This window comes from Hesperophylax consimilis, chromosome 2 (assembly GCF_061612785.1).
Source record: "Hesperophylax consimilis isolate HC1 chromosome 2, BYU_Hcon_1.0, whole genome shotgun sequence".
NCBI lineage: Eukaryota > Metazoa > Arthropoda > Insecta > Trichoptera > Limnephilidae > Hesperophylax > Hesperophylax consimilis.
This window is the reverse complement of record NC_142837.1, coordinates 42,804,364-42,814,960: the sequence shown is the minus strand read 5'-3', so window position 1 is coordinate 42,814,960 and position 10,597 is coordinate 42,804,364. Positions and strand designations below refer to the sequence as shown.

Genomic DNA, 10,597 nt, shown 5'->3' with positions numbered 1-10,597 from the left:
AGTTCATTGGCAAACATTACATCTAAAAGTTAGAGATAATAAAAAAAATTAGCTTTGGGTCTATCAAATTTCATCATATTTTAAGATCACAAAATCGACGATTAGCTACAGATAGAATCGACGATTAGCTACAGATAGAATTATAGACATTCAAACGGTAGCCATTAATCGCCAATTCTCTACTCATTTCGGCATTTGATTTGTTGAGAGCCTTAGAGAGGGGTAAGGCCCTCGACTAGCAAGCTGGAGGTTGCAGGCTCAAATCCTGGCATGCGCAAGTAAATTTTATTTGTGTTATTTCACAAATTCCTTGTTTAAAATAATACATTGTATATTTGCGGCACCTTCTAGAGTGGAATGTACTTTCAGTATCGCCCTGGTGTAAGACCACCATACAGAATTTAAACATTCCTTGAAATGACTTTGGCTGTGTTCGAATACCAAATCTGAATAGCCAGTTACTCCCTCAGCTTCCTCTTCCTTCCCCTCCCCACTACCTTCAGCCTCACAACATACCCTGATTGGTGAAGCATGCCATAGTCTCACTGGCTCCAGACGGTTGGGAGCAGTTCGGACTCTTGTATAGTTTCACATAAAAAAAAAAACTATTATCAAGCATACTGTTTTTCTGGCGTGCTTTTCAGCTGATCATAAGCTAAAACGGGTGAAAATCAGCATCAGCAAAATGAATCTGATCATCGATAGGATGGTCATCGAGCGGGATGATATTTGAAACAACCCAACCTAATTGTTATTTTTTATTTAGATAAAATGACATCAATATGGGGAAAGTGCGATCTACAGAAATTTGTGACAAAAACAGGAATCAAGCGGTGCTAAAATTTCCCATACAATTCTAATTGGCACAGTCATCCTCTGCGCTTTCATTGCAATTTCAAGCAAAAGGTTGGATTAGGTTATATCTACGTCTAATTTTTAATTGACACCAGGTTGATATTGTTTAATGTACATCTTATAATTAGTTTTATAGTACATACATTGTAATTGATCCATCGATAAGCAATACATCGGTAAAAATGCTAATATTCTTAAAATTAACACATTTTATAATTTGGCTTAGATAAAAATACTCTAGCTACAAAGATAACACATTCAAAATATTTATTAAAAGGTACTATAAAAAGATGTTACATATTATTTATTGGAAACCAAGAAAACTGTTCAAAAATAATATATATAATGATATCAAAGTAAACGAAAGATATTAAATATTATCAATACACAAATATTTGTAATTTTATTCAATGTAAAGGAAATATTAAATTAAACATCTATAATAATTTAAGCAATAATTAAATTAGACTTAGAATTATCTACCTACCTAGTTGGTAAAAGAAATATAAATAATTTTTTAGACTTTTCGAAAATCCTCTTTAATTAGTTTGGTTTTAGAATTTGTATATACCTAGTAACGAAACATGAGATCATTAATTCCAAAGTAACATTTATTAAAATTTTCACATTGATTGAAAATATTAATTTCATAAAATAGAGCAAACCTTGAAAATACAAGCCGAAAGCGTACCTAAACTAGTCCCACCGAGAGCTCATACAGACATCATTGACGTTCGTACGAACTCTCGCTGGGACTGGTATACCCTAAAACTGAATGACAATAACCCACATCGTGCCATTTATTATCTTTTCTTTAATAAAACAGCACCAAACACCAAATAAAGAATAAAGAATAAGACTAGAACTGCCTTCCATGTTTACAAATTTGAATGGAAACAAATGTTCCTTTTAGCCCAATATCCCAGCGCTCCGTCTCACTTAGGCTCGCCTGACATCGTAGATCACTTTGTATTTCACAAACACAGTTTTGTATTGAAAATTTAAGCATTGAAGTGGCAAATATTTGGATAATTATAAACTACATGAACATTCTTAATATTTCGTTATGATTCATATTGAGGGTTATAATTTAATGATGGGTACGTACATAGGGATGGTCAATAAATGCTTCTTCAATAAGTAGCATATTAAACATATAATGGAATGTTTTAGTCATTCGACAGGTCAAGAAAAGTTATATACAAGGTATAGGGTACCTCTCGTCAGACTAACATTATTTTATATTTTTTATTTTGCATAATAGATAATTTTTTGTGAAGTTATGACGTCGACAAGGTTTTCATCAGTAGTCCATTTATACCCGCAAAAAGAGGAAAAGAAAAAATTCTTAAAGTTGAAAAGTTGAAATATTATTTTTTTCCTTCGCATAACCTTTGCAATAATTGTTCAAATTTACTCGTTTTTCAGTCGGTAGGGGTATATGAGCCCTCAAATTAAAGTGTGTGGAAGTCAAAATACTATGGGGAGTAATATTAATGACGCGTTTGTTCAGGAGCTTGTTCATTCATTAACTGAGGTTGCTAATAGTTACTGCGTAGTTATATAGACAATGTTTAGGTAGGGAGAGCAAGTTATATAGACAATGTTTAGGTAGGGAGAGCAAGATGTGACCCTACCGCCACACACTCGATATAAAATATTATGCCGCCTAATGCTTTATTCAGGTCAAGAAAGGTTATGAAACAATTGTGTAGATTCTTCAGGGCATGAAAAGACAGCCTATTCAGGTCAAAAAAGTCTATTCACGAATGGTAGACTCATCCGAATATCTAATGCTTTATTCAGGCCGAGAAAGGCTATTCACAAAATACAGGCCTCGCGAATAAAAATAGGAAATTGGATACATGTCAACAAAGGCTATTCACAAAAGGCACGGGCCTCATCACAAACAAAAATGGGAACATGTCAATAAAAGCTATTCACAAAAGGCACAGGCCTCATCACAAATCAAGATGGAAAATGGGAAATATGTAAATAAAGCATTAAGGCTATTCACAAAAGGCATAGGACTCTCCAGAAACTAGGACAGAAGACAGGAAACAGTAACAGCAACTATTCGCAAAAGGCGTAGGCCTCATCACAAACTAGGACAGGAAACATGTCAACAAAGGCTATTCATAAGAAATTTTCTCACTCATTAAAACAGTCATACTTTAAATACATTGGAATATATTTTACTGACAAATAATTTATACGTCCACGGCGCGTGAACAGCTCCCCGCGTCTCAAGTGATACTGCAATTGACGCAATTACAGATGCCATTGGATTTGGTGTCCTTCGGCTCCTCCAGCCTCTTCAGAGAGTCTACTATTCCCTTCTTCCCGATGGCTGACAGGCCCTCGCAGAGCAGCTTCATCTGGTTGGCTCCCGAGGGCAGGAGACTCTGCCATAGGAGGAGCATTTGGTAACCGTGCTCCTTGTAACAAGATGGGCCTGAAAATTACAAAAAAATATTGAAAAATTGAAAACGTCTAAAATCACGAAATCACTAATAAATTACTAAAGACATTGTGTCGCCAATTTATATAACACCTATTGACTCGTAGGCCCTAGACAGGCCAATGTTATTGATTAGGTAAGTACATATCTGTTCAAGAGCAAGTTTCGGTATTCTAAAATGATTGGTGAATTTCACCCGTAGTAAAGAAAAAAATATCTTGATTCGGGCACACGGACACACTCAAATCACACTTTTGTCGGTTTATCGGGAGGTTCGGAAATTTGCTCAAGCTCGCTGAAAAGTCACGGACTACCACTGGTAGATAGATACATATCTATTAGATTTTCTAAAGAGAATATTCTTACCGGTTTCAAATAAGATTCTAAGAAGAAATCGAAACTCGATAGATTCTAAGAAAATCATGTACGATTTGTATAGCGCTGTCTATGTGAAAAATCACACAACACCCACCTACCTGCAATCGGAGGCGATTTAGGGAGAGTGGTGGTGGGGGTAAAATTGGCGTCTTCTCTACACACTTCCCCCTGCTTGGCGCTTACTTTTCTGACCTGATATCGTGGAGTCGTCGGTCCCGATTTTGGAATTAGGGAGGCGTATAAGGCCTTTTAGTGCACTGTTCAATTCTCAATTTCAATTAAATTTTTTAATTCAATATTTTATCATATTCCGTCATGGCTCTATTCTATTACTTACTACATATAATTTATAATGAAAATTAAAAAGATATTATCCGAACGCGTTCCACGAAATCTGGTAGGCACCCCTTATGATATTCTCCTTACAATGTTATGCTTCTTTCTGGAAATAAAATTTGATATAAAGCCCGTGTAACACGTTTTCGGAATAACGTAATATGGTTTGTTGTTGGTGTAATGAGATTTTGAAGCTTTTGACGGTAAATAAATGGGAATAAAATTTCATAATAACTTTAATGTTCATTAGGGGTAGCTTTTGTTAAATAATTTGACTAAGATAGTTTGGTAAATTATACGGAAACCCTGAAGTAATATTTTTGCTTCTAGAAAATCTAGAAGAAAACCGATCTATCTATATGACATGTATATTTTTCACTTTGTAACTTCTTATATGAACTTTAACCCTTTCGGACAGTGTGTATTTTTGAAAATACATGGATATAAGATCTTTGTTCCTCCATATCTAGAGCAAATAAAAATAGGCTGTTTTCTTTTTCATTTGCTAGTATAACTAGCTTTACGCTATATATTTTTTAATTGGATTTTAGCTACAGTAGTAGCCATTTTAATATTTTGAAATGTGTTTTTGTGTTCAATCTCGACAGATTTAAAAAAAATTAAATTTTAAAGGTATTTTTACGGTATGTAATCTTTTTAAATTGAATAACTTTATGCGAAACTTGTCATTTTATGTGAAAACGCACTGTGAGACCTAATTTTCTTTCAAACGAAAATAGCAATAATGGTAAAAAAAAAGTCATTTTAAATACATGTAGGATTACGAAAGATTTTTAATATATTTATATTGAGGGATCAGTAGGATTTATAGGTCCAGTTAGAAGTTCTACCGAGCCGAACCATCAGATATGAAAATATCTGGAGTCGGTGAATTTTTCTTTCCCATTTGATCTCTGGTGATTTGACGTGTTGTTCTTGTATTATTTTGTATTTATTTTGCTTATATAATGCACTTGCATAATGTGGATTGACTAAATGATCATTTGTGGAAAAGTATGTGGAAGGGTTTAGTTTTTCCATTGGGGAAGATTTAACCCGGACATAAAGTCGGAAAAATACAGAAAATAGTGAAAATTAATTTCTTTTCAACATTTAGCCGTTCTTAATTTTTTTTAATTTTTAAAATGTTCTCTGAGTATAACTTAATTAGATAATAATTCAAATTTGTACTGGCATACATACATGCAATACTGTTATTGATTAACAAAATAATTGACTCACAAATACCGTATTAAATCATAAATACCGTATTAATTCATAAAAACCATATTAGAGGTCTCCCATAAGGACGTCAAAACAACAAAAATCCTCACAGTTCAGCGTTTCAAAAATATTCGTGTTCATCACATCAAAACTGACAAGGATGCAAACACCTCACATAATCATAAAATCAGAGCCAAGCTAAATATACCCAAGTGTAGTACTACCTTTGGGTAAATCGGGTTTAAAATCGTTTTCAGCCACAACAACATCAATAATGCCATGTTTTGTAATATTAGCACTCTAGTACACACTACAGTCACGAGCCGCCACTGGTGAGGAGGACTAATTGCTTTTATATTTATATTTCATGTAGGTAAAGATACCTTCTGAAAACGTTAAAATTGTACAATGTGCGTGCCGCTAAAAATCAGAAACGAGTCCCGTTACGATCGAGGTAGTTATGTATAGTGTGTGGTAGCCCTCTATCCCCCATCCATTAAGAAGGCTACCGTTTTTGCCCGAAGGGCGTTCTTTTGAAGATATAAGAGCTGGAAGTCCCGCCCTTTAGACATTTCTAGAACAGTCCAGAGTATTCGAGAGCATTCCACAACATTCCAGAACATCCCGGAACATTCTGGATCATAATAATGAACTAAAAAAGGGATTACAGGCCGTTTCCTGATAAAGTTTTATTAAATTTGTAATCGTGTCAATACATTGGTATTTGTAAATAGTATAAACAAAGTCACCATCCGCGTCTGCCTGTTCGTGCGATTAGTTCTTATAAGCTATTTAACGGAGTTTGATAGGGTTTTCACTATCATTTAGAGCAAGGCTGCCCAACCCCAGGCCCGCGGGCCACAATGTGGCCCGCGAACGAATTATAAGTGGCCCGCGAGAACCATTTTCAAAAAACCCGCCAATCCGCCAATTTGAAAAAGTGTCGCGGGCCCGCGGTAAAACAAACAATGCAGCTTGCGCGCGGTCACCAGTGTTGCCAACGAAGGCGATTTATCGCTATTTAGGCTACTCAGAACGAGAATCAGCGACGAAAAAATCTAACCTGTTGAGCTAACTAACAACCCCCCCCCATGGAAATAGGAACCGTCAGGTATTCAGTGGCCCGCCAGTGATTCAAAATCGTCAATTTCGCCCAACTGTTAAAAAGGTTGGGCAGCCTTGATTTAGAGAATTTCTTCCGGAAAGTTTATATATATAATACATCTATATTATATTTATTTTTGGTAGAGAAAAGTCGAGCAACGCCGGGTGTTTTGAAAGAAATGCTTACCGGACATTTGGTGTTCAATTGACTTCATCTGGTCCTCAGTAATGGACCAGTAGTATGCTAATTTCTTCCACTCCCCCATCGTAAGCTGCCTGTAGGCCAGTCTCCACAGTACTTCTTTCATTTGTTCCTCCTCATCTGCGAAATAAAACAAACACTTCTTAATTATGAATAAGTCAAAATTCGACATTATTAGCATTGAAGCCTAATGCTATTAGCTATACTTGCCAAGCAATCACAAAGGTTGAGTAGAATTTGTATTAGTTTTGATTAAAATTATGGTAACTAGCAGATAAAACCCACTGCGACAAATTTCAACGGCTCTTTTTGAAGACAACAGAGGGCGCCACGTCCGTTTAGTAAACATTACAACAATCATTAAGTCTCCGTAGTAAGCGTTCAAAGATGGTTTGAAAGGGAGATATGTGAATACGAATGTTAGAGGGAGTGCGGTAATATTAAGAAACGATAACAATTAAGCGAAAATATTAAAACACGACTCGTTGAAAATACAGCAAAAATCTCTTCACAAATGTGTGGCAGTAATGTGTGTGTGTGTATTTGTAATTTACGGTGGCTGCCGGAACCGTAAATCGTGTTCAGGAGATGGGAGATTAAAAAATGAGTGTCTGCGATATTAATTAAATTTATTCGTGAGGATGAATTTACAATTTTACAGAACGCGGAGACTGTGGTAGACAAAGTAAAGATAGTGGCGGTAGAATCGAAGGTTGAAACCGGAATGAAGATTTCTCTTCTGGTACCCGCTTGCGTCTAGCGGCGGATTAATTTAAGTTAGTGTTGCCACATGTGGGATGAAATAAAGTAGTCCCACAAATGCTTAAGTTGCATTTAAAGATACGCTGTGATTTTTCACGCCTACATATAAGATATTAAATAACAGGACAAAACTTGTTTTTAATAATTTTCGAAGCCTTCTTTGAGATTTTTTTCAATCGAGGGAATTTCATATAATTAACGTTTTGGTATAACAAATGTATAGATATTATTTTCAAAAATAACGTATATTTTTTTGGAACTTAATAACTTAAAGAGTTAACGAGAAACTTGTTATAAATCGGTAGAAATTGGGTAGCGAGGGCTGAATTTCAACCTTATCGCCATCTGCGTAAAGAGTCCATGATTTTACTCGATTTCGAATGTTACACGCAGAGGTGCATCGCACCAACTTTCCCGGGATATGAATATCCTGGAAATATTTGAATTCCCCCTTCTTACATTATTATAAGCGGAATTTTTGCTTCTAGAATGATGGAGGACAGCTAGCAGAAGATTGAGCCAGCGACGCACAGTGGAGTATTTTACCTGGAATGCTGGCCAAAACTATGGAGTCAATTTTTTCGAGTCTATTAATTATAAAAGTTATTTTAGAGGCACGGTTTAATAGTTTTTTTAACGGTTATCATATTAAATTAAGCAATGATATTTTTTTAATGAATTTTGAAAAAAAAAATTGAATTCTCCATGTTGCAAAGAGAAACAATAATTATATGGAAGTGTTTAACCATTATTTATTTCTCTTGCTAGCGGTCTTTATTTTTGCTATCCGCAAACGAGATATTTTAGTTGCGGAAACAGCTGCGTTGCAACAGTTGCGGGTGTAAAAATCCATTAGGGTATATGGAAGTGCGCACACGAGTGACTTTTTAGTTGGGAGATTGATTTTGGAATAGTTTCCCAATAGTCGCCCCGACTAAAGTCGCTCGCTTAAAGAATTTAAAGTAAATTAATGATGACGCAGAACTCTTAAATGCGTATGATTATTAACACTACGTATTCTAAAAAAAATGCGTGCCTTATACTTATTTAACCAAAACGATTTTTTGTAACTCTACTAATAATATTCTCAAAGTGTTAATGAAATAAACACAAGCGACGAGAACGAACAGGATACGGACGGGGCGCAACTATTAAAATTGTCGACGTGACGTGACAACTATCGAACTTTAAGAACACATTTTATTTTTTGGGTTTTAACAATGTAAATGTTTCCGACATATCGACAACTTCCTTCATAGAGATACTCGTCTGTCCGACTACCGGTTGCGGATTTCGGATTCCGGACGCCATACTATCCAGTACTATACTAGCTTTTTTCTGTGTAATTAAAATGGAGACCAACTTTTTTAATGATAAACTATTTGTTTCAATGCTTCTCATTTAAGCTTGTAGATTCTATAATGGCTTTTTAATATTATCTCACACAAATTTAGATTAAACTAGGTTGCCACGTTGCGGATTTGATCAAACATGTTTTCGTTTAATTCATTTGTAGCAGAAGAATCCAGATTAATTCATTAATAATAAGCAGCTCGACGCTATTTAGGTACGTGCTTGCTACTTGCTACTAAGGTACGTACTCGCAGTCGAAATCAAAACAGAGCAACCTAGTACTATAAGCACGTACTTGTCTATCGACGACAATAATACTGCAGTCCGGCTGGGACACTACGACAACTCGCCAGAAGGTTCGAGTCTACCGCCTATGCATAATTGCCGCGCTGTCGAAGATTCTTGAAACACACAGACTGTGTGAGTGCCTAGGATTTAGTTGCCATTTAACTACCTGCTGTTGCCGCCGGCCGAACAGTAAAAATAAGCCCGACGCAGCGAGTCAGTCAGTCAATTATCTATCAGCCGTCAGTCAACGAGGCTCAACGAGTGATCACCCGCGTTCCTCTTACTAGCACGAAGGACAACGTACCCGGCTTCGCCCCTACCACCATGGACTCTATCGGGACATCATCTTAGCGCCTCGTCCAGATCACCGTTCCTGGCAAGCGCTACTCGGATTACAAGCGCCCTGGTTCCAGTGTCTCTGACCAGCGCTTCTTCCACGCCACCATCACCACGAGGAAACGCAGCATCCTCACTGGTCTACGCCGCTCCCGTTCAACCGCCTACAAGGTCCGCCGCACCTTCGGCCTCCGTCAGCACTGGAGTATTGATTCCGCAGATCGCCAGTGCCTGACAGTCACCGAGTCCGGTCTCAGCGCGCCGTCGCCAACTACCGCCTGGACCACAACACCGCAGCAACCGGAGTATTCAACATTTGTCCTACATCATATCCTCGTCACGGCAACTGGCTCAATAAACACAGCGAACTTCACCAATCACCACACGCTTTTTATTTCGTGCCTTCACCACCTGATCCCCAAACATTCATCACAAAATAATTGCTTTTACGAAATCGGTTTTATTAATTAGTAATTGTAGTTATCATCCAAACAGAATCAGTAAAGTTTAATACTCGCTCTGTTTTTATTCATTCCAGTGCGGAAATAATAGTTTAGTCTTCCTCAGGCGTCCCCGACTTTTTCTACCATTCACTACTGCATACCACACTGTTACATTAAAAAATCGTCTTTAAGGCGATGTACTACGTCGTGTAATATTTTAAATTGAGCCGCTATCAATAACAACCCTTACGTAGATGGCGATAAGGTTTTAATTCCCGCTTAACACCGTCCGCCTGTTTTGATTTATGCAAGAAAAAAACATGGCCAAAAAGTGCCTTTTATTTTATTTTGTGGATGTTCAGGCATAAATATTTAATTTTTTTCGAACATTTTATAAATAACTTAATTTGCCACATTATACAATAAAATCATAACCGAAAATGGGTTTGTAAGTAGGAGATTTTGAACTTTAAAGCAGTTTTCATAGGCCTTTACATTATTTTTTTTGGGCTTATAAAAAGACTTATCTAAAAAATACTCGATAATTTCAAAGGCCAAGATGTATTCTACTCGCAGTATTTAATTAAAGCATCTGAAACATTTCTAGGCGACCAAATTTTCAAACCAAAAACACATGATTTTGCATTACTACGTATGGCATCGCCTTAATTTGACTCCGTATCTAAGTCCCGTTCAGAGATAATGCGTAAAGTCTTCATCGGGCATCCACAAATTCTTCTACCATACAATCTCTAAACACTCCTGGCACTAATAAAAACAATATTTGAAATTTTCATCGAAATCGTCCAGCCGTTTCGAGTATATATGGTACAAACAAAAAACATTCATTTTTAT

At 36.5% G+C, this 10,597-nt stretch overlaps 1 protein-coding gene across 1 annotated transcript in view; it reads right to left on the bottom strand.

Moving 5' to 3' along the window:
• Positions 1-2,758: 2,758 nt before the first annotated feature.
• LOC149426029 (uncharacterized) overlaps positions 2,759-10,597 on the bottom strand; it is a 218,530-nt gene continuing 210,691 nt past the window's right edge. Inside the window, exons 11-12 of the mRNA XM_089644152.1 lie at positions 6,546-6,680; positions 2,759-3,310 (exon numbers count right to left, since the gene is read on the bottom strand). Coding sequence (XP_089500278.1) covers positions 3,102-3,310; positions 6,546-6,680 — 344 coding nt within the window. The 3' untranslated portion in view covers positions 2,759-3,101. The remainder of the gene's footprint in view (positions 3,311-6,545; positions 6,681-10,597) is intronic.